Source organism: Phaseolus vulgaris, chromosome 1 (assembly GCF_000499845.2).
Source record: "Phaseolus vulgaris cultivar G19833 chromosome 1, P. vulgaris v2.0, whole genome shotgun sequence".
Lineage (NCBI taxonomy): Eukaryota > Viridiplantae > Streptophyta > Magnoliopsida > Fabales > Fabaceae > Phaseolus > Phaseolus vulgaris.
Window position 1 is genome coordinate 27,494,335 of NC_023759.2, and position 25,137 is coordinate 27,519,471.

General features: G+C 43.6%; 1 protein-coding gene across 1 annotated transcript in view; it reads left to right on the forward strand.

Moving 5' to 3' along the window:
* Positions 1-25,137, forward strand: part of LOC137813832 (probable 2-isopropylmalate synthase) — a 44,700-nt gene that overhangs the window by 4,014 nt on the left and 15,549 nt on the right. The window contains exons 2-3 of the mRNA XM_068616273.1: positions 3,169-3,382; positions 3,464-3,544. Coding sequence (XP_068472374.1) covers positions 3,169-3,382; positions 3,464-3,544 — 295 coding nt within the window. The remainder of the gene's footprint in view (positions 1-3,168; positions 3,383-3,463; positions 3,545-25,137) is intronic.

Sequence of the window (25,137 nt, forward strand, 5' to 3'; positions counted from 1 at the left end):
TATTTAAAATATATAAAGTAGTGATAAACACGAGTTGTTTAAGAAGAAGATAATGCCTTATTTAGTGTGTCTTCTTGTTAGAGATAATAAACATAAGTGTGGTTGAATTCTGATGCCTTGTTAGGACTGTCATCGGCATCCATTGAGTCTGTGTCAGAGAGCAGTGTGTCTATGGTGGAAGAGAGAAGTCAGGAGGATCGTTAAAAATGGTGGAAAATGGGTTTGAAGGTTATTTCAAATGGCAAGTCATTTTATGAAAATTTTGAAAGTCATGATATTTTACAGAGGTTTTGAAACTCATAATATTTTTTTGGAAGTTCTTAAACACATGATATTTAACATATATTTCGAAATTTTTTTCCTAAAGTTTAAAAAAATTCTGGAAAACACATTTTCCATTGATGGTTTAGTAAGGGAAACTGCAACTTGAATAAATGATTTAATAAAGTCTTTAATTCTAAATAATGGAAAAAAAATTTCTGTTACAATATTAGCATTCACTATTTTTATGAAATTAAATACGATTTATCTAATTATGAACTTAAAAGAATCTGTCCATTTCCAAAGATTCAAAGTGAGATTGCACCAGATTGAAAAAAAAAAATCTAATTATGAATACATCAAGTTAAAAATCATTAAAATTCTGACATTTTACTAGTAAGCTACGATGATATTCATTTAATTTTTATTCTTTTGACCTATATTTCTTAGTATTGTTTACACATTAAATATTAACTTTCTTAAAATTTATTATTTAAAAAATTAGTTCTATATTAAATATAATAATTATTATGATAAAATTAATATTAACAATGCTATTATTTTTATAATAACAAAATTAACAATAGAAAAAATAAATTAACAATAATAATAATAACAATAATTCTTAATTTTATAATAAAAGTAATAATTATAACTATTTATAAGTATTTTTAGTGTCCTGACAGTCTCACACTGCCCCCTAATTTCCTCCTTTGCGAAAGGTTGTACCAAGATTAGATTATCATGTTCTGATAGGGATGTAAACTGTACATTCTCTAATTTAACGTTAAAGAAGTTTGTATCACTGAATCTATTTTGGAAGTACTCTCTAACCTCCTCCTCTTTAACATAGATTTATGCTTAATCATTTTCTCATATGTTATATCACTCTTCCTAAGTTCAGCCATTAATTATATTCATTATTTTCTTTTGCTATCTTATATTCCTTCTGCCTCATCTATCCCATCCAAACAACTTGTCTGTCATATTATTTCATTTTTCATGTTTGTAATATCCAAAGGACCTATTCTAGTTTTTACGATTGTATTTCATCCTTTTTAGTTTTTCATTCTACTCAACCATCCCAGTTCCCTATAACTTGTATGTTTCCCACTTGTCTTAAATGGTTTTAAATGGTATAGGTCCCAAATTCAACTTTTTTATTTATTTGAGAACTAACTCACAATGGTTTGAAACCGTTCTATCTAAAAACTCTGATACCAATATCCTATCAAGTATATGCTTTTATTTTTATTTTTTTGTCATTTGCTCTAAACCATGTAAACTTCCTATCAAACATAGGTATATTCTAGAACCTCCATCCTCTCAATAAAGCTATTAAACTCTGTAATTTCCCTACTACCACTACTTCCTTCACCATGTGTAGCCCTTTCCTCCCTTGTTTGTATGATTTCCTTCCAAATTGTAGATTTATCACTTAGCCCTCCTACAGAGTATGTGTGAACTATGTTTACCATAATATATACCATTCCTCCCCCATTTTCCTTTCACTAAGATGAACCCCTTCTTAATTATAACCATAAATTCACTTTCTTTCCAAGTAGTAAGAATACCCCTGCACAATTTTGTTCACTTCCATTTATCCAATGTACTGCGCCATCCCTCCAGATTTTGTGTATCTTGTGTTTAATGATAACCTGAGTCTTGGTTTTCCTGTAAACACACCCTACATATGTATTCCTTCCTAATAATTTCCCTCAAATAACCCAATTATGTCTCACCCCCAACCTCTTAATGTTTAAGCATAAGATATTTATTTATTACCATATAAAGACCTTTGCACCCTACTTTCATATGCTTTTCTGTCCCTGTCCTCCATTTCTTTGATTTGATTAATTATTTTAGTTTCACTTCTGGAATGAGTAACCCTCAATTGCTTCCCTAGTTAGACGATTCAATAATGCGCCCATTTGATCGTCTAATATGACGTTTACACCATGACAATTTCGTTGACATAATTTCTTCCTTGATGGAGACTTGGAAATAATTCCCATTGATATTTCATTGTTTTCTTTAGGCTTGCTTCATCAGCAACTAACCTTATCATCAATCTCGCATACTCTAAACATTCCACTTTTACGTTAAACTCCCATGTATCATTGCTATGAGACTTATTTTCCAACGAGGTATTTGTCTTCAACACCTGTGCAGCCGAATGACCCTGAACTCACTTCTTCCACACCATCTTTGGCTCCTGAGGACTCATTCCTGCTTAGTCTTATATCCCGATAACCTGTTGCCTCCCCTTCTGCCCCCTTTTTTTTTCTCCCACTATGTTTTCGATGTTCATCTTCACATCCACGGTACCTTGGTTGATTAACATTTAGTTTAGTGTCCCCGATCCATATGTTGGCTAACTTTCTCTCCAATTCAATCACATTTCACGAACCCGAATCTCTGATTCCACTTGTTTAGTCTTACCCCACCTTTGAAAGATTCTCTACATGTCACTTTTGCCATGCTCCGGAAAATGTGAGAAAAAGAACGTAGTTCCATTTTATTTCTTTTTCGATCAAAGTTACACACGCCTTCAATCTAGTTGTAAGATTACATGTATTACTACAGGCAATCTTGTTCCAGAATCTAGCATATATTGCATGCTTCTTCCTGCACCATACATGGGCTTGTTCTTTGCTCCCAATTGCAATGCAAAGATTGTTAAACCACTTTCAGCATAGAGCTTAGGGGCGAGTGGTGATCCTTGTAGGAAGATAGATGTGTGTTGATATTGGATCTACATATGAAAAGTATGTTTTTCTATTTACACTAGTAGTCGATTTTGTATTGGCATTGTTGCACCATCCAATTATAGAAAAACAAATATTTTCACACTCAATTAACTTTCTGCAAAATAACCGCTTTTGACAACTACTTCTGTTGGAGCAGATCAGATAGAGAGTTCCTTTATCAATTTTTTGGAGATGTTATCGAAGCTGGGGCAACAACTTTGGGCATAGGAGACACTGTGGGCATAACAATGCCATTCGAGTTTGGAAAACTGATTGCTGATATAAAAGCCAATACTCCTGGAATTGAAAAGGCTATTATTGCTGTTCACTGTCATAATGATCTTGGACATGCCACTGCAAACACAATAGAGGTCTTTATATACCTACCACTCAATTAATGTAATCATTAACACACGTCATAATCAATTTTACTCAGTTTTAAATACTTTCAGGCTGCACGTGCTGGGGCAAGGCAACTAGAAGTAACAATTAATGGCATTGGTGAAAGGGCTGGTAATGCTGCATTAGAAGAGGTTAGAATCATTCATCTATATTTTAGACAACTTAATACATCTTATTTCACCAATTATAAAGCATTTGGAGATTAAATTATACCTTCATTGAATATTAGTTTCGTATATGTCATATAGAGAAAGAAGAGAAAAGGGAAAAAAATGATATATTTTATTAAGTTTATACACACTTAAAAATTGTTACACAATTACATTATTGAGTGTTACACTGGCGCAAAAATTCTAATTATGTGCAGTTATTTTACATTTACAAATGCGGTTATATAGCCGTATTTGTAAATACTATTGTACTGTCCCGTTCCCGGGCGTTGACCAAAGTCAAAGTCAAAGTCAACATGTGGTTGGACCCCTCAAGGGGGACCCAAGGGAAGAAAGTCAACAGGTTGACCGCTTAAGGCGTCGCTAGGAGTAGGTGTCACCAAGATGAGGCGTTGCCAAGATGAGGTGTCGCCAGGTTAAGGCATCGACGGTGCCACCCCCCGATACCCATGGGTAGGAAAGACCATGGAGGGGGCGACACCGCGAGAGGCCTTACCTCAGGACAGTAATAAAGAGAAGAGAAAGGTGACTTCAAGGCCATAGTTCTAGTACCAGTAGGGGGTAACCTGACTCGTGAAGTACCCACGCCACCGCTGGGAGACCCTGGGACAGATACGACCCATGAGAGGGCCACGCCCAGGGGAGAACCACGTGCATGGTACGAGAGAAAGGTAGATACGCTCCCAGGGCGAGTGACTAGAGGTTGGGGCGCATGAGTTGGCACCCAGAAAGTCACCTCCTTTGCACCAGATGCACTTCGAGAAAGAAGGACTTACACGATGGATTATCCCTAAGTTGGGTTACGACGCTGTAAGGCTCTCCACAGAGAATAACGATCAAGTCAGAAGAACACGTGGCGATAATCACTCGAACATCAATGTTTTCCTGAAAATTCGCTAAGGTACGCATTGATTTAGTTTACGTTTCGAACGCTTTAAAGCACTTTAAATGCTTTAAATGCTTTAAACGTTTTAAACGCGTTGAACGTTTTTATACGCTTTAAATGCGCTTTAAGACGCCTTAAATGCTTTATACGTTTAAAAGGGGCTTTAGACGTTTGAGAAAAGGGGGAAGTTTCAGTTTCACACACACAAACCCTAGTTGTTTTGCTCGCGCACCCACTGTACGCACAGGCAATTAGGGAAGAAAGCATTAATTATCCAGTTATTTGACCACCTTCAGAGCATCCATTCACGGTGTTCCGATACGGAGGTGTGTCCCTTTGATGTTTCTCGCTAGCTGACTTGATCGTCGGAGTGCAAACGGCCGCGAGGGCGCCCCTTTGTCCACTTCTTTTCAGGTACTCACAGACGGAGCAGAACGAAGGTGCCCTAGCTCGCGAGGACAAGCCACGCACAAAGACTACCCTGGTCAACCGGCGGGAACAACTATTTATAAGTGCGGTTATTTCAAATAGCCGCATTTGTATATTCTTCTGAATGAGGGGTGAGGGTTTAGGGTTTACAAATGCGGCTATTACCATAGCCGCATTCGTAATTGTGATTTACAAATGCGGCTTTGGTAAATAACCGCACTTGTAAATAGTGTTTTTTTTAGTGCAATTTGTTTTGTCCCTAAACCATATAAATTAACCTGCATATTGATCAAAATGTACCCAGCCAGACAAATACATAAATATAGAGATAAATTCAGAGAATCAAAATGTACATTACAAACAAGTAATCAAATTACATATAAAACCTACACTATTGATCATCTATCGTAGAGTTATAAAAATTTATGAAATATGTGGACCAAGAATGTCTCACATATGACATGACTTCCAAATTCATTGGTATTTCTTCCGTGAATAACTGCATTGCAAAATATAGTTGACATAAATTAGTTTTTAGATACATATATGTTCAAGAATTATAAAAATGATTTAACATATCATGTTACCTCTTTCCAACCAGTTTTAACACCTAATCTTATAATGGTAATCATCCATTGCATAATGTAATAGCCACACTCATAGCTTTCTGGTTGTTTATTACACTATAATTCAATAAAAAGTAAAAGTTAGTATATTGATAAACAATGATAAGAGAAAGAAAAAAATTACAAACCTTTATTCTTATCCAGTTCAAATTATTTGAACTGGATCGATCTTTTAGGATGTTATATCCACGCCATGAACTGGTTAATACAAAAAACCTCGTTAGTAGATGGTTAATTAGTAACATACAAAGTTAGGTTTATAGTGTACTTACGTATCAATGATATCCTTAAATTTTGTGGGTATCTTCTTGTGTAGGGAACAAAACGACACAACAGTCTTATGAACCATTCATAAGACAAGTAACTGCCAATGATGCCTATATCATCCATGAAAAGAGTTAGTAAATATTTAAAACATGAAATAGTAATAATTGATGACATATAATTAAACTTACTCATTAATATAAGGGCATAAATAAATTTGTTTTCCCTCTTTTTCCAAGGTGTTAGTGATGTATGCTTGAGTCTCATATTACCTTGGTCCAACGGGATTATTATATGCAGGATCTAAGAATCCATACACATTTTCCTTCCCCTCAGTGAGACAACTCCATGCAAAAACCTAAAAGTTATTAGTTAACGCATAATCAATAATAATTTAACATAAAGTAAATTGAATAATAGGTAAAGATACTTACATCATAAAAAATTGAATTATATTTATATTGAGCTTCTGATTCCCAGATACAAATTCTAATAAATCTGTGTTGTACATCATCAGTGGCAGTTCAATGTTTATTTGCAAAAACGTATCATCCCACGAAAGTGCAAAAGGTTCATTACCAATATGACTAGCAATGAGACCTAAGGAAGCTATAGGATCGTCAACTGGAACCTCACGCTTCTTCTCCGGACTTGGTTTCTGAAAAGGTTTCTACAAGATAAAGAAAATTTGTATTAAATTATATGTAATATATAAATATATATAAAAATTAATATAATGAAATGAAATTATTAAATGAAATTGGGGCATAAATCGAATGAGGTCTCTAGGCCAGGCAACGAATGTCTGAAATGCATCGGCCACAGTGGTTACCTCATCTGAAGGTAGTGGAACACGAGCATCAGGTACTCGTACTTTTTCAACTGTTACCTTTGCCACATCAGGGGAGAGAGGAACGTTATGTAAGGTGGTGGACTCTTCATAGACTTTTCCAAGGGCCACCACCCGAGGAAGTTTGTCGTCCGCTACCAGTAGCTCACATTCCCTCGTCTGCCCAATGATATCATCCCCTGATGTTGTAGGAGCCGCACAACTCCCCTTTGTGCTCTTGGGAGTGGGACTAACAAGGGGTTGAATCGGCTCAGCACAAAGTTGTTGCGATAGAAACTCTTGTCACATTCAATCATTCTCCTTTCTCATCTCTAACCGCATCAAATCAGTCTCCTTTCTCATCTCCTCCATTAATTCTTCACGTATATTAGTCTTCATTTGAGTTTCGCCCTCTTTGGAGGAGGAGGATAACTGTCGTTCTGAAACTCCAAAATATAGTTTAATTCCAACCCCTTGTCCAGCTGCACGAACACAACCATAGTGCTCAAGTCGTCCAATTGCTTCAACCAGGATATCGTGACGAACTTCATCAACAAATTTACCGTCGGATTCCAAGGAATCCTACAAGAGACAAAAATCATATCAGTAATGCTTTAAAATAAATGAAAATAATAAAAACATCTTACAATTTTTTCGATGATAACCCCGGATTACTCAGAACTTCACCCGACTTTTTAATTCGGGCCCTCTTCCATTTTACATGGCGAAAAGGTAGTGATGGAGGAGAAGTGGCCCCTGTTTCCACATTCTCAGACGACGTCCCCTGTTTAGATTGCTCCTTTTCCACCATCAGTGCCTGCTCAAGTTTTCGATACCCCTAACGAGACATTACGTGCGGGGTAACATTCTTCAAAGCTATCTCTTGAGCTTTCTTCCGACGATCCTGTCATAATTGAAATAAACAAAGTGAAGTAGATAAACTTATTAATTTTATATAAATAAAAAAAGTTAAGTTACTTCACTTACCATCTAAGCCTCATTTTGATGGCTTTCTTTAAAAAGACGCCATGTCTCTTCATCAATATGTTTGTACTTTAAACATGAATTTTCGTCTTTAAGGTCGCTAAAAACATATCTCGAAGTCAGTCTTGGCTTAAAGGTACGAAATTTAAGTCCGATATTGGATATAATCTTTGATCGAAGCGGTTCCACATCAGGAATTTTAAAGTTTGCCTAGAAAATAACATCACCAAATTAAAATTAATCAATGAATATTAAAAAGCATTATATCAAACTGTAAAGCTTACCAGAACATCCTCCCAGATCATGTTCCGGTCAACCTCTGACACCTCATCCCATGAATTAATCAAAATGGAGAGCCTCTCACGAGAAACAACTCCAAGATAGCTCATAAACTCATCTGCTTTAGGACTAAAAGCCACTCCAGTGTTGACGTCAATGTCAACACGTGTCTTCTCACCAGCAGCACGTCTCAATGCGAGACGCTTCAATCTAGTAGGTCCTCTGCTGCCTCTTCTGGATCGGGGTCTGAGTGGGGTCTGATCGTCATCCATGTCTCTGTTAAAAAAATTAGGTAACAAACATTAGCTAATCTGCATCGAATTAAAATCATATAAAAATAATACATAAAATTCTAAATGCTTATTTACGGGTTGCATGTGGGTTGAATGTTCATATGTAAATTCCTTCACTGTGGTCTTTACGAGTTGCATGTACATCATCAAGTACATCATCATCTTTATTAATTATCATTGGTGTGAATGAACGGGGGTTACCATTTTCAATATCATCTATGGCCTCCCCTTGTTTTTTCTTGTGAAAAACGACATACCAATGTTCTGACGTAGGATCTTTCAAGTAGAAAACTTGAGATGCTTGTTGAACCATTATAAAGGGCTCATCTCGATACCTTATCTTTCGAAAGTCCACTAGTGTGAATCCTGATTCATCAATTTTAACCCCACTTTTATTGTCAACCCATTTACACTTGAAAACTGGAACGGAAAACTTAGTGTAGTCAACCTCCCATATCTCTTCTATAAACCCATAGTATGCCATTGATCCAAGTACTGGATTTGTATCTTTCGAAGTCGAAAACTGCATTGACTCGGCTTCAAGAGTAACACCAAAATTTTGAATTGTACTATTTTCATCCATGGACTTCGTGTAAAATATACAATTATTCACTTTGTACGCTGTACATGAGATGACATCAAACTTCTATCCAGCAGCCAACCAGGTCAAGGTCCCTGATGCAGTTGAATCCTTGAACACCTCATCTTTAAACCAAGGCATGAAAGTTCTATTATGTTCCATCAAGACCCATTTCTCTGCTTGTCTTAGGTTATTTGCCTTCACAATGGCTTTATGAGCTTCTATGTAAGGTATAACTTCATCTATGTTATTCATACAAATGTGCTTGTAAGACTTCTGATCGAGATTTGCTTACAATATTCACACCACGTAAACATTTACTTGTAGAACGCCTGTGGTGCCATGAATTAGCTGGAAGACCTATTGGATTTGCTTTTGTCATGTACTCTAAACAAAATTCAATACTTTCTTCAGCTATGTATCTTTCAATCATTGAAGCCTCTGGATGATAATGATTTTTCACATAACCTTTCAAAATTTTCATATACTGCTCAACAGGATACATCCATCTTAAGTACACTAGTCCACACAATCTAACCTCTCTTACCAGATGCACCACTAGATGAACCATAATGTCAAAAAAAGATGGAGGAAAAAACATCTCCAATTCACACAAGATAACAACAATTTCATTTTGAAGTTCATCTAGTTTTGATGAATCAATGAGTTTACAACAGATGGAAGAGAAGAATGAGACAAACGGGTTAAGGTATGTCTAACATTTTTTGGTAAGATCCCATGGATAGCTATCGACAACAACTATTGCATCAAGATGTGGCAATCATGAGACTTCAACCCAATTAACTTCAAATCTTGCATTGACACTAGGCTCTTCACATTTGAGGAATGTCCTTGTGGCACTTTCACACCCTTTAGACATTGACCAAAACTAATTTTTTTCATCTTTTGACATTGTGTAACAAGCTGGGGGCAAATATGTACGCTTACCCATTTCTATGGGTGCCAACTCCCGTGTATGTTCATCTCAATCAAATCTAAACGAGCATTTAGACCATCCTTCGTCTTCTCGTTAATGTTAAGAAGTGTACCAATTAAGCTATCATACACATTCTTCCCAACATGCATTACATCTATATAATGTCTGACTTCTAACCTCGACCAGTACAGAAGATAAAAGAAGAATGATTTCTTCTTCCAAATGTTTGTCACAAATGACTTTTTTTTTTACTTACCGAAGGTATGGTCTATGTTATTTACCTTTTCGTAAACCTCAACATCGGTTAATGGAGTTGGTGAACCACTAGCCTCTTGGTGTCCATTAAAGGCTTTTTTCAACCTCTAGTAAGGATGATGACTTCTAAGAAATCTTCGATGCCGAAGATATACTATTTTCCTTCCATATTTCAATTGTTGAGAAGTAGTGTCTTCTTCGCATATTGGACATGCTTTATGACCCTTAAAACTATAACTTGATAAGTTACCATATCCTGGAAAGTCATTGATGGTGCACAATAACATGGCATGAAGCTTGAAAGTTTCATTAGCAAATCTGTCAAATACTTCAACACCCTGGTCCCACATTAACTTCAAATCTTCAATAATATTGGACATTCCCTGGTAGTTTCAGACCGGATATCATCATAGACAACATCATGTATTTTCTCTTCATGCACAATCCAGGAGGTAAGTTGTAAATAACTAGTAAAACAGGCTATGAACTGTGATTTGTACTCATTACCAAACAGATTCATTCCGTCTGTAGTTAAACCAAGTCGGATATTTTTTGATTCTTTACCAAACTCTAGAAACTCATTATTTCTTCCACTGAATAGAATCAACTGGATGTCGGTACAGGCCATCACATTTCCTCTCATCTACATGCCATCTAAGATTCTTAGCATCGTTTGGGTTTGCAAACAAATGCTTCATCCTTGGAATGATGGGAAGATACCACATAACCTTCATTGGGGGTCCATGCTTTTCTATATCTTCAATAGTATCATCATCTTTTTGTTTCAACTTATAACATGCACCTCAGACAACTTTTCAACAATTCAAAATCTTTCTGGTATAATATACAATCATTAGGACATGCATGTATCTTTTTATACTCCATACCCATTGGACAAAGAATCTTTTTGGCCTCATAATTACGATTAGGTAGAGTATTTCCCTCTAGAAGCATATCCTTCAACAACTGAAGCAATTCCGTGAAGCTTTTATCAGTCCATCCATTTATTTCCTTCAAATTCATCAATCTTAACACCGCCAACAACCGTGTGAAGTTAGTTGATCCAGGATACAATGGAGTCTCTGCATCGCTTGACATACTTCCATATCCATGTGCTTTTGCAAAAGACTCAGCTCCTACATCACGAATCATGTCTTCCAATCGATCATCATCTACATCATCGTGTACTACTTCAACCATGGTGGACCCCACGTATTCTTCAGTTACGGAAACACGTGGTAAATTTAATAATTCACCATGCCATGTCCAAGTTGTATAAGATCGAAGAAACCCATCACATAGCAGGTGCTCCCTCATTATATTAACATCCAGTATCGTTCCATTCAAACAATTAACGCATGGACACCTGATCTTTGCTCCATCATGACCACTATTAGTCGCGTTACGTCGAACACCCTCGGACTCAATACCAGAACGTATTATTGACAAATATAACATATAAAGTAACAACTAACTACTAAATAATATAAATTACATAATACATAAAAAAGAACAAATTCAAAATATAATAAGTGCTAATACTAAATAATATAATTTTTGAAAAATCAAATTATAACACATAAAAAACATACAAACTCAAAATATAATAAATACTAAATAATATAAAATTTAAAATATACAAATTATAATACATAAAAAAAGAATCAAAAAAATGCAAAAAAAAAATTAAAAAATTTAAAACAGCACACACCAACCTTGTGTGTGAACCAAAGTTGGTGGTGAAGAGTGGTAGGGGAGAAAGAGCAACAGCGGCGGCAGCGACAGCAGTAGAAGCAACAGAAGTGGTGGTGGAGCAGCGACGGAGAGCCAATGGAACAGTACGTACCTTCGACCAACAATGCAAGGAAACGAAAGCCATTAAAAAACAAACATTGTGAAGATTGAAAGGAAGAAAGCGAATCAAAAACTTACAAACTTATAATGAAGACTACGAAAGAGATGAACAGCGCAAATGAGAGCAAACAAAAAGGATGAACACCGCAAACGAAAGGCAAAAACAGAAAGAAACTACGAAAGTGGCGAGGCGCGTAAAAAAATTTAGGGTAAAAAGCATTTACAAATGCGGCTAAACGTAAAAACTGCATATGTAAATCAAGCGCTTTGATTTACAAATGCGGCTATACACACAGCCGCATTTGTAAATCAAATTAATTTAAAAAATGCCACCGCGTTTTTTGTAAATCAAAGCAGCCGCATTTGTAAATCAAATTAATTTAAAAAATGCCGCCGCGTTTTTTACGAATGCGTTTAAGCGCAAAGCTGCACTAAATAAAGAGCGCTCTTTTCTTCATTTTGCACTAGTGTATATTTATATAGTACATAAAAAGATAAAAGATAAAAAATAAAAATAACTGATACTGATAGAGCAATTACAATATTTTGTCTCTGAAGAAGATCTGGACACTGTAGACTACTTTTTAGACTTCCATGAAATTAAAGAGTTTCCCATAAACACACAATAACCATTGATAGACCTCCTAGAATCAATGCAAGTTCCCCAATCTGAATCAGAAAAAGCTTTGATAACAATTTGATTATTACTGGAAAATAATAGACCAATACCAGGACATCCTTTCAAATAGCGTAATACACGAAAAGTTCCTATCATATCAGGTTCTCATGGATTTGGAATCAGTTGACTGAGTTATGAACCGCAAAACTAATATCAGGCCTAGTGTGAGTAAGGTATAACAAATGCCCAATCAATCTTCTATATTCACTTGGATTCAAAAGTAATGAACCTTCACTTTCAGAGAGAGGACAAGATGGTTCCATGGGAGAAAAGGCGGGTTTGCAAGCCAATAAACCATTATCAGAAAGAAGATCTAAACAATATTTCCGTTGATTGAGAACAATACCAGAAGGTGAATGACTTATCTCAAATCCCAAGAAATAGCGAAGAATACCAAGGTCTTTGATACTAAAGGAGTTATGAAGATGAGTTTTAACATGCTGAATTTCCTGAAGATTATTGCCAACCAACATAATGTCATCAACGTATATCAACAGAGCGGTGAAAAAATGATTTCCTGTGCGAATAAATAAATAATGATCAATTGTAATTTGAACATAACCAAGTTGTATTACAATCTGAGTTAGTTTTGAGTTCCATTGCCTACTCACCCACTTTAGTCCATATAAAGATTTTCTAAGTTTACAAACTTGCGTTGGATGAGAAAGAGTAAGGTCTGCGGGAGAAGTCATGTAATTTCTTCATCAAGATCGCCATGAAGAAAAACATTCTTCACATCTAGTTCATGAAGAATTCATCCCTTAGCACTTGCTAAAGACAAAATAAATCGAATAGTAGTAATGATCTTGCCGACAACTCGAACGTGGAGGAATCGCTTTGTAGCACTCTCTGTCCCGTCTACGCAACTGTGTCTTCTGCAAAATCACCCTCAGAACCTTCTCTTGGATCTCCAAACGTGACCTGCAAAACACACAGACGGCGCCTCTAGCGGCCGTTTGCACTCCGACGATCAAGTTAGACCACAGAACCACCAAATGAGAAAAACTAGTAGTGTGTGTGAAAAACTCTTGCTCTCTTTTTTCTCGTATCCCCCTTGCTCTCACCCTGATTCTGTTTTATGCCACCGCCTGTATCTGGGCCTAACAGAATTCTGTTATGCTTTCTGGCATGTGTCAGAACCCTGTTATGCTTTTCTGCGACAACGTACCTCCAGAATTAGTAGAGTGTGAGTGTTTGTGCGTGTCTGCGCTTGGCTGCGCTTGTCTGTACCTTTAGTGGTACGGAGTACACCTTTATCTGGGCCGCGCCCCTCTTAGAGGGTGACACGTGGAGGTATGCAACTCACATCTAACCATACACGTGTCACTACTTGAAGGGCTCTAGCGCTTCTCTTTGTGCGCTAAGTTATTCCCTTGCGGAGTAACTTAGCATATTCCTCCCACCTGGGTAAACCGCCTACTCTCAGGAGAACACTAGGTGTGGCTAGTCTAGGCACACTCACCAAGCGTTGCTCTCTGCGTAGACGGCTTACCCTTCACGCACGTAATGGGTTGAGGGAGTCACCAATCACTGATCGGTTTACTAGCTCCCTCAGGCCACTCTCGTGCGCGATTCCCTGAGATGTGCTCATGCGAGGTCCATGTGTAACGCTCTCGCTGGGAACCTCAGTCCCAGCTTAACTGCGTGTAACACGAGACCCCAATGACCATGCGCACCGATGACTGATAAGTGCTCTATTGCTTCTCGCGTTCTGCCCCCACGCGTTCATCTGGGAACTGGTCTGTTGGTGGCCACTTGGTTACTGACCACCGATCACCGTTCTGGGTGATCTGTCTCCTGACCTCTTTGCCGCCTGATCTGTCGGTGGTCACTCGGTTACTGACCCCCGATCACCGCTTTTGGCGATCGCCTCCCTGATCTCTCTGTCACCTGGTCCACGTGTCACCCTGCGAGTGGTCCACGTGGTTCTCTGCTGCTGACGTCATCGACTACCGATGACCGTTCGGATCACAAGCCCCCCAGTCTCGAGTCGTGAACTCGTTCTCTGCGAAGAGACTAAGTGGTCGTGCCCTCAGTCCACGTGGCAAGTGGGACCGCATCACGTGCCACCACACGTGCTGCTTCTTTAACGTTTGGACTTCCTTCCTTAATCTCGCGACACGTGGCCCCATCGACGGCCAGCGTGGTGTGTCGCTAGCGCTTCTCTTATTCAAATAGGCGCGCGCCTTCACTGTTCCTTCATCTTCTTCAATCAACTCTTAGACTTCCTGCGAACTCTCTCTCTGCGCACCCACCCTTCTTCAAGTTTTCTGCTTCCAAGCCTCTCGCGATCACCCAAAGGTATGGTTTTTCTTCTTCCTGGGTTTGTTTTGGTCATCTTTACCGATTGCATTTATCTTTCTCGTTATCATGCATTCATCTTCTCTATTTCCCCTCTCTCAACCCGTGCTAGGGTTTTTTCGCGTTCTTGCTCTGATTTCTGCTTCTCCTTCTTCCTCTTTTCACCTGGGCATCTCTTTCTCCTTCCCCTTCTCTGTTTTCACCGAACCATTCATCATTCCCTCTTCTTCCATTCATTCTGACTTTTCGTTTTTCCTCCATTTGCAGCTATCTCGCGATGGCTCGCTTGAAACAAACCGCACGCATTATTGCCTCATCTTCTGGTGCACAGCCTTCCGCAAGTGCGCCAGCTCCACCACCGCCCGTTGCAACCTCATACCATGACAACGCCAGGGTCTACGACTGGGCCCCCCTGGCGTTGCTGGCCGAAACATCCACCCTACTACCGCAGGGTCATCTCACCTCTCTTCTGAGCCATGACCCGGATGAACCTTCGTGCGCCATAGACAGGGAAAATGATTTCAACATCCAAATCCGCATTCCTCCTCGAGGGAGGCCCATCTGCGCGGACGATAGGGCCACCAATGGGGTGCCCTTCGTCTTCATCTACTCCGCCGTCTTCAAAAGGTTGAAGCTACGCCTGCCATTCACCTTTTTCGAGAAGGAGCTGATGATGGAGTTGAACGTCGCGCCCTGCCAACTCCATCCAAATGCATGGGCTTTCATCCGGGCATTTCAGATTCTCTGCAATTACTTCGGACTCAATGCCTCCGTGGACGTGTTCCTTTACTTCTTCGAGGCGAAGAACCCCGGGGACAAGTCCTGGGTGAGTTTGAATGGGGTTGCTGGACGGGTGCTCTTGGGCCTGTACCAGCAATCCTTCAAAGACTGGAAAGGCAGGTTCTACATGATATCTGCCACCCACAAAGTCCAACCCTGCTCGAGGGGTACCCCCTCTACTGGGTTCCTGGGGTTGAGTTCAAGAAACCCGGGACCTTGAAGCCATGGCCCCCTACGAGCGCGAGCTATGTGGGCTGTTCCTGGGGGCCAAGTACAACTCTGCTCGCCTCATCAAAGATGAGTTCGATGTGTTGGCCCTGAAAAAATACATAGGTAGCTCTTTTCCTTCCACCTCTTAGGATACTTGCACCTTCTCATGCATGCTTGCATACATTTTGACTTACTTGCGTAACTAGGCCATCTAACTCTTCCTTTTCTCATCTATGTAGATTCAATGTCAGGGAAGGACAGGAGGAAAGCTTTGCTGGAGCTGGCCAAGCTTCGAGGGACCAAAGGAACTGGCTCCTCTTCTTCCACCACCGAGCCCATTGCAGCCCCTCCTCTCTCGGTCGCGCCAGCTGAAGGCCCCGAGCAAGGAAGGAAGAGAAAAAGATTGGTGAAGGCCTCTACTTCACTTGCTGCTGCTACTGCTGCTGCTCCCTCAACCGAAGAGGAAAGCTCTGGCTCTCCTCTTATACACCGCCAAAGGAAACTGCCAGCGGTTGAGGGGGCCTCATCTCTTCAGCCTGGGGAGATCGAGGTGGTGGAGGTAGAGGAAGGTTCACCCCCTCCTCCCCCTACTCAACCTGCCCCAGAGCCCACGTGCCTTCCCTCTCCTTGCCAACAGCCGCCTCCAGCTTCTCAACCGTCATCTCCCCCCCAAGCAGGCCAATCTCTTGGTCCATCTGCTCCTCCTGCTGGGGGCGCTTCTGCTCATCCGGGGGTCTCCCGCCACCACTGCCAATCTCCACTGCTACTGCTGAATGTGGTGGATCCAGCTCGCGACCAAGCACCTCTGGAGCTAGCCACGAGAACTTTAGCCGGGTCATCACCTTGGTTCGACAGCTCATCAGCAACCGAGAGCTCGTCGAATGGAACGGAGATGAGGTGGACATGCACCTGGCTAAGCAGATGGTGCTCTCTTTGGAGTTTTCCACCCAGCACCGCAAGCAAATAGCCTTGGAGAAGAGGGTAAAGGAGCTTGAGCATGACAAGGAGTCGCTGCGAAGTGACTTCGAAGCTGCCCAAGGGTCTGTAGATCTGATGCGGGGCATGGTGGAAAAAGCTAGGAGGGAGTACCTAGCGCAGGTCCAAGAGACCATCAAGACTGAGATCTTGATGGGGCAAACCGTTAGCTCTCTGGACTGCGAGGTGGTGCAGCTGCGGGCCGAGACCTCCTCCCTACGCCAACTGAACTCTCAACTAGTGGGGGAGCTCGAGTCCACCAAGGAAGCGGCCGCTGCTGGAGAGAAGAGGCTTGAGGAGGTGGTGGGCAAACTGTCTGAAGCCAAGGGCCAACTGGAAGAAGCTGCCTCTTCCCTTGCTGCCCTTACCACCGAGAGAAATGCTGCGGAGGCCTCGAAGCAAAAACTGAAGGCGGAGAAAGCTGATCTGATGAACGTGGGTGCTGATGCCCTTACTGACGGATTCGAGCTGGCACTCGAGCAGATCCGATGCGTTCTCCCAGACTTGGACCTCTCGCAATTCAGCATTTATCACGAAGTGGTAGATGGAAAGCTCACCCCTCCTCCTTGATCTCTTCTCTTTTTTGTAAATTTATACTTCTGCACAACTCTTTAGCACTTGGAATTTGTATAAGACTTGGTGTGAATACATACTCTCAATTTGTATAAGCTTCTTCTCTTGTATTTTTCTTGAGCTTCACCTTTCTTTATGCGCACGACTAACTGTTAGCTAGTTTAGGTTTAGCGCGATCTTAGGCCTTGTCTTTCCCTTTGCACACGACTAAGTGTTAACCAGCTTAGACCTAGCGCGATCTGCCTCCTTTGATCTTGGCCTCTACTTTGATCGCGACTAACAACTTCCTTAGCTTTGTCTTTAACAGTTCTTGTGCGCTGCTTTGCACCACTAACCAATCACTGACGACTCATCAGTGATCGTTCTTCGATCTTCACTTAGCTTCTCTGTCGCTCTAGCGCTAAGTGCATAGAGGACTTTGACATCGATCGCTCGAGGTGATGCCTCGTTTTGGGGAAAGAAAAGTGTTTCTCGCTAACCCCTCTTACCTTCCCCAAGGTCATCACCCTTCGGTGGATTGAGTCGTTCATTCCCTGCCTCACTCCTGGGGTGAGAAGGGTTTCGGACTAAGAGCCTTACTGGGCCAATATTGGTGTATGCCAAGTGGGTAAGGACATTTGTCAAAATCTTTCCTTTCCCTCTCTTGGTCTTACTAGCACCCCTGGCTTTTCAAACCCTTAGCTGCCTGCGCTCACACCTGGGGTGAGGAAGACTTAGATCAGTGCCAGTACTCGCGCCTAGGGCGAGTAAGGCCTAACCGATCACCTGCACTTGCGCCTGGGGCAAGGAGGATTTGAACTTTAATACTTGCGCACACTTGATATGCTGGAAATTTTTTCATTGGGTGGCCTCGTTAAAAACCCTCCTTAGGGAAAAGAGTGCCCCCTTGTCTGTTCAACTGTTCCCACTATATACAAAGCATGTATCTTTATCGCGAGAACGCAACTACTTTACAACTTAACTGAAGTAAAATTTTAAGTGGGTGGCGTTCCACGTTCTGGGGATTGCTCCTCCCTCCAGAGTTTCTAGCCGATAAGCTCCGTTCTCCAACGTCTCAACCACTCTGTACGGGCCTGTCCACTTTGGAGACAACTTGTTCTCCATCTCATTCTGATGCGCCTTTCTCATCACCAGATCACCTTCCTGGAAGCGCCTGAGCCTCACCTTAGAGTTGTGCCTCCGTTCTACTCTTCTCTTTACGGCTTCAGCACTGACTCTGGCTTCTTCTCGCACTTCGTCCAGTAGGTCGAGATTCACCTTTCGCTCTTCATTGGACTCTTCAACAATGAAATTCAAGAATCTGGGGGAGCTCTCCTGTATCTCCACGGGAATCATGGCGTCTGTCCCGTAGACAAGGCTGAAGGGTGTCTCATGGGTGCTGGACTGTGGGGTGGTATGATAAGACCATACGATTCTGGGGACCTCCTCTGCCCAGCCTCCTTTAGCCTTGTCTAGTCTTCACTTCAGCCCCCTGAGCAGTACTCGATTGGCCGACTCCACCTGCCCATTGGTTTGCGGGTGTTCCACTGAAGCGAAAACCTGCTGTATCTTTAACTCCTCACACATCTTCCTCAGCTGATGACTCGTGAACTGGGTGCCATTGTCGGAGACCAACCTCTTGGGTATTCCGAAGCGACAGACAATGTTCTTCCAGACGAAGTGCTCGACTTTCTGTGCGGTGATGTGTGCGATTGGTTCTGCCTCCACCCACTTGGTGAAGTACTCGATGGCCACGATGAGGAACTTCATCTGCCTTATCGCCAGGGGAAAAGGTCCTAGGATGTCGATCCCCCATGTGTGGAATGGCCACGGGCTATGGATGGACCTCAACTCCTCAGGAGGTGCCTTGTGCCAGTCCGCGTGAAGTTGACACTGTTTGCAACGCTGAGCAAACCTCACGCAGTCTTCCTTCAGCTTTGGCCAGTAGTACCCCGCGCGGAGCACCCTACTTGCCAAAGCGCGACCACCTACGTGGCTTCCGCACACCCCCTTGTGCAGCTCAGACATAAGTCTGGTGCATTGCTCGCCGTGCACACAGATCTGCACAGGGTGAGAAAATCCAAATCTAAAGAGGTTTCCATCAATTAGAGTAAACTTACTTGAACTCCTCTTTATCCTTTTTGCCTCTGCCACGTCAAGTGGGAGTACACCATCTTCTAAGTATAACTGGTATGGCGTTATCCAGGTGTCGGGTTCCTTCATCGCGCGGACCTCCATCGACTCATCGATCTTCGATGGTCGCGCTCTCACCCTCGGTGCTTTCAACGTTTCTTGAGTCAACGACCGATGACCGATCGTCAGACGCTCCATTGATTTGCACACATGAAGTACCTGGTTGTCCGACACAAATGCTCGCGGTACCTTCAAGGTCTCCTGAATGACGGTCCTCTGCTTCCCCCCCTTGCCTGAGCTGGCCAGCTTGGCAAGCAGGTCTGCTCTGGCATTTTGCTCTCTTGGCACGTGCACCAATTCAAACTCGGTGAAGGACGTCTTCAGGAGCTGTACATACTCCAGGTAGGCTGCCATCTGGGGATCCTTTGCCTGGAACTCCCCTGTAACCTGCCCGGTGACTAGCAAAGAGTCGCTTTTGGCCAACAGGTTTCTTGCTCCCATTTCTCTTGCTAGCAACATTCCTGCGATCAGGGCTTCATACTCCGCCTGATTGTTGCTAGCCTTGAAGGCAAAGCGGAGGGACTGCTCGATCAGTACCCCGTTTGGGCCTTCCAGAATGACTCCAGCGCCGCTCCCCTGCTGATTAGAGGAGCCATCCACCGATAACACCCATCGGAAATCTAACCCTTCTGCAGGTGTCGCGATCGACGACAGCTCGACTACAAAGTCCGCGAACACCTGCCCCTTGATCGGTCCTCGGGGCTCGTACTGAATGTCAAATTCTGACAATTCCACCACCCACTTGACCATCCTTCCTGCTACGTCAGGTTTCTTCAGCACGTTTTGGATGGGCAGATCTGTCATTACCACCACTGTGAAGCTGTGGAAGTAATGCCTGAGTCTCCTTGCTGAAAATACCACCGCCAGGGCAGCCTTCTCGAGGGCCTGGTACCTTGTTTCAGGGCCTTGAAGCACCTTACTCACGAAGTACACAGGCCGCTGGGCCTGGTCTTGCTCTTGCACCAGGACTGAGCTGACTGCTCTCTCCGTCACAGCGAAATATAGACGAAGAGGGATGCCTACCTGAGGTTTTCGCAAGACTGGTGGGCTCGCCAGATACTCCTTCAGTTTGATGAAGACCTCCTCGCACTCCTGTGTCCAAAGGAATCTGCTGTTGCGTTTAAGACACTGGAAGTACGGATGACCTTTCTCCCCTCCAGCGGACATAAACCGGGATAAGGCTGCCAAGCGACCGGTGAGCTGCTGCACCTCCTTCACCGTCGTCGGGCTCCTCATTGCCACGATTGCTGCGCACTTCTCTGGGTTAGCTTCGATTCCCCGCTCTGTTAATAGGAAACCCAAAACTTCTCAGGGTTGAGCTTCAGTCTGTACTTGGCGATGGTGGTGAATAGTTCTTCCGGATCAGCTGCATGATGCTTCTTCTCTTGGGACGTAACCACCATGTCATCTACATATGCATGTACGTTCCTTCCCAGCATGGGCGAGAGCACCCTATCCATGAGCCGCTGGTAGGTGGCCCCCGCGTTCTTTAGCCCGAATGGCATGACCTTGTAGCAATAGCAAGACCGTTCCGTCATGAACGCGGTCTTGCACTCATCCATGGGGTGCATCCTGATCTGGTTATACCCTGAAAAAGCATCCAAGAAGCTGAGTAGCTTCCCCCCTGATGCGCTATCAACTAGGGCGTCTATACTGGGTAAGGGGTAAGAATCTTTGGGGCATGCCTTGTTGAGGTCAGTGAAGTCCACGCACATTCTCCACTTGCCGCTTACCTTCTGAACCAGTACCACGTTCGCTAGCCACTCGGGGTACTGGATCTCTCTGATGTGCCCTGCAGCAAGGAGCTTCTGCGCTTCGTCGTGGATCACCTTTCTCTTTTCCTCGTTGAATTTCCTTCGCCTTTGTCGCACAGGTCGAACCTTAGGATCCATCGACAGACGATGGCAAAGGAAATCGGGGTCGATTCCTGGCATGTCAGACGCTGACCATGCAAAGGCACCCATGTGCTTCTCGATAACGCTAACAATCAGCTTTCGCTCTTCTTCAACGAGGGATCCCCCCAATTTGAACTTTTTCCCTCTGATGTCCACTTCGACCCATCCTTCAGCTGGGTGGGCCTTCTCTCACTGGCGATGACCGCCCTCGCGATCCCTGACTCGCGAGGAGCGATCGCGCCTTCCTCTTCTTCTTCCACCTGAGCTACCTGGGAGCCCACCATCGTAGCGTTCTCCATCCTCTGAGCACCCTGTGTTTCCCTAACCACCGATCGCTCTTCGCGCACACCTGGTGGGGATGTCGTGGTGACGTGACATACGCTTCTCTTCTGCTTTAGGCTGTTCTCATAACAGCGTCTAGCCTCAGCCTGATCCGACTTGATGGTTATTACGGCCCCCTCCATCGACGGCAGCTTCAGCTTCATGTGCCTCGTTGATGGTATTGCGCCCAACCTATTGAGGGTTGGCCTCCCCAACAAAATGTTGTACGCAGAAGGGGCGTTCACCACCAAGTACTTTATCCTTTCAGTGCGGGCTGTCGTTCCATCAGTGAACGTTGTCCTCAGCTCAATGTATCCTCGCACCTCTACTTGATCTCCTGCAAAACCGTAGAGACACCCGGTATACGGCCTCAGTTGTTCAGGGGACAACTGCAACTTGTTAAACGTCGGCCAGAACATGACGTCTGCCGAGCTTCCTTGATCTACGAGCACTCTGTGCACTCGTCTTCCTGCCGTGATGAGGGAAATGACCACAGGGTCGTTATCGTGCGGGACGACGTCCCGTAGGTCAGCTTTCCTGAAGACAATATCTACTTCAGGGTAATGGGTCTCGTCTACCGAGTCTACCGCCATGACCGATCGAGCGTACCTCCTTCTCTGTGACGCGGTGCATCCCCCGCCAGAGAAGCCCCCCGCGATTGTTTGCACTTCCCCGTGTACAGGGACTTCATGCTGCTGTTCTCCAGCCTGGGATCCCGACGCGCGATCACCCTGCGGCTCGCGCAGGTAGTCTGCCAGGAACCCAGACTTCACCAACTCTGCCAGTTGGTGTCCCAACGCCAAACAGGAGTGGAGTGTGTGGCCAAAGGCCTGGTGAAACTCACACCATTCGTTTTTCTTCCTTCCCAGTACCTTATCTGTCTTCTCCGGTACTCGTAATCTCGCTGCCACAGCAGGAAGCGCGATGAGATCCGCCAATCCCACCATGAAATTGTATCTTGGGGGTGCGTTATTCTCCCTTGCACGCCCCCTGCTCTGATCCTTGCCTGGTGGATAGGGACGAGGTTTTCCCTGCACCTTCTTCCCCTCCTTGGCCTCATGCACCCTTGCTTGCTGCTGCGGCTTCCCTTGCCCTCCACGCGGTCTTGGTGGTGCAGCACTTCCTCTTTTCTCAGAAACCTCTATTTCTGCCACTATGTGCGCCACCGCGCGTTGTCGGATCTCTGCAAAGGTGCTGGGATGGCTCCTGATGAGGGACTCACTGAAGGGACCGGGCAGCACTCCCTTCTTAAACGCGTGCACCAGCATATCCTCATCCTTGCTGGGCAGTCTAACCACTTGTGCTCCAAAGCGGTTGAGATAGTCCTTCAGCGACTCGCCTTGGTACTGTCGTACATCGAACAAATCGTATGACACCACTGCGGGTGCTTTGTTGACGATGTACTGCTCAATGAAAAGCTTTGAAAACTGTGGGAAAGACGTGATATGTCCTTCTGGTAAGCTCACGAACCACTCCATGGCGATTCCGCTTAGTGTGCTCATGAACATTTTGCAATACACAGCGTCTGAGCCCCCAGACAACATCATCTGGGTGTGGAGCGCCGTCAGATGCGCCTCCGGGTCTTCTACCCCTGTGAACGACGTCTTTACCCCCACCAGGTTGGGAGGCACCATGGTTCCCATGACTTCAGGGGAGAATGGCATGGGGAACGCTCTTGGAGGCGACGGTTGCCTCGACACCCTTTCGTCAACCGCATGTTCCCTCTATGCCTGCAACGTCCTCCTCAGCTCTTCATTGACGCGATTCAGCTCGTCGTTCCTACTCTGCGACGTAGCCAACTCCGTCTACATCCTCTCTTGTTCAACTCTCGACGCAGCGGCGTTATCCTGCAGCGTGCGCACCATCTCCAGGACCTGCGCCATCGTCACAGCTCCTTCGTCAGCAGATGGCGCAGGTGATGGTTGTCTGTTTCTTGGCATCTTTCCCTAGCAAAGAACTTGGTAAAACTCTGGTAAGCTTCAAAAAGTGTGGTGTATATGGGACCACGATTCACTCGAGCCCCACGGTGGGCGCCAAATGATCCTGCCGACAACTCAAACGTGGAGGAATCACTTTGTAGCACTCTCTGTCCCGTCTACGCAACTGTGTCTTCTGCAAAATCACCCTCAGAACCTTCTCTTGGATCTCCAAACGTGACCTGCAAAACACACAGACGGCGCCTCTAGCGGCCGTTTGCACTCCGACGATCAAGTTAGACCACAGAACCACCAAATGAGAAAAACTAGTAGTGTGTGTGAAAAACTCTTGCTCTCTTTTTTCTCGTATCCCCCTTGCTCTCACCCTGATTCTGTTTTATGCCACCGCCTGTATCTGGGCCTAACAGAATTCTGTTATGCTTTCTGGCATGTGTCAGAACCCTGTTATGCTTTTCTGCGACAACGTACCTCCAGAATTAGTAGAGTGTGAGTGTTTGTGCGTGTCTGCGCTTGGCTGCGCTTGTCTGTACCTTTAGTGGTACGGAGTACACCTTTATCTGGGCCGCGCCCCTCTCAGAGGGTGACACGTGGAGGTATGCAACTCACATCTAACCATACACGTGTCACTACTTGAAGGGCTCTAGCGCTTCTCTTTGTGCGCTAAGTTATTCCCTTGCGGAGTAACTTAGCATATTCCTCCCACCTGGGTAAACCGCCTACTCTCAGGAGAACACTAGGTGTGGCTAGTCTAGGCACACTCACCAAGCGTTGCTCTCTGCGTAGACGGCTTACCCTTCACGCACGTAATGGGTTGAGGGAGTCACCAATCACTGATCGGTTTACTAGCTCCCTCAGGCCACTCTCGTGCGCGATTCCCTGAGATGTGCTCATGCGAGGTCCATGTGTAACGCTCTCGCTGGGAACCTCAGTCCCAGCTTAACTGCGTGTAAGACGAGACCCCGATGACCATGCACACCGATGAATGATCAGTGCTCTATTGCTTCTCGCGTTCTGCCCCCAGGCGTTCATCTGGGAACTGGTCTGTTGGTGGCCACTTGGTTACTGACCACCGATCACCGTTCTGGGTTCTAGTATGGAATTGTCGTTATAAGTGCCTATGGAGGGCTTTTAAAGACGATTCCAGAACCGTCGTTATATTTTAAAAAAAAATATTTTTTTATTAAATAATCTCTATAATCCTACATAAAATATCAAATTCCTAGAGCATATGATGAAGATGTGCCTTCATAGTTTTCAGATTTTTTTGGTGAATGGCGGAAGCATCATGGATTGAAGATGAAGCAAGTGTTAGAATGGATGACTTTAAACTAAAGGGGGGGTGAATTGTTTAAAGAGAATTTTCGTAAACTTTTAAAACAAGAATGAATTTATCTCAGGAAACTATTGATAAGAAATTCAGTTTACCAAAAACAGCAACAAAATCAGCACAACCAGAAAAACAATGGGTTGTTTATACCAGCAAACAACAAATAAA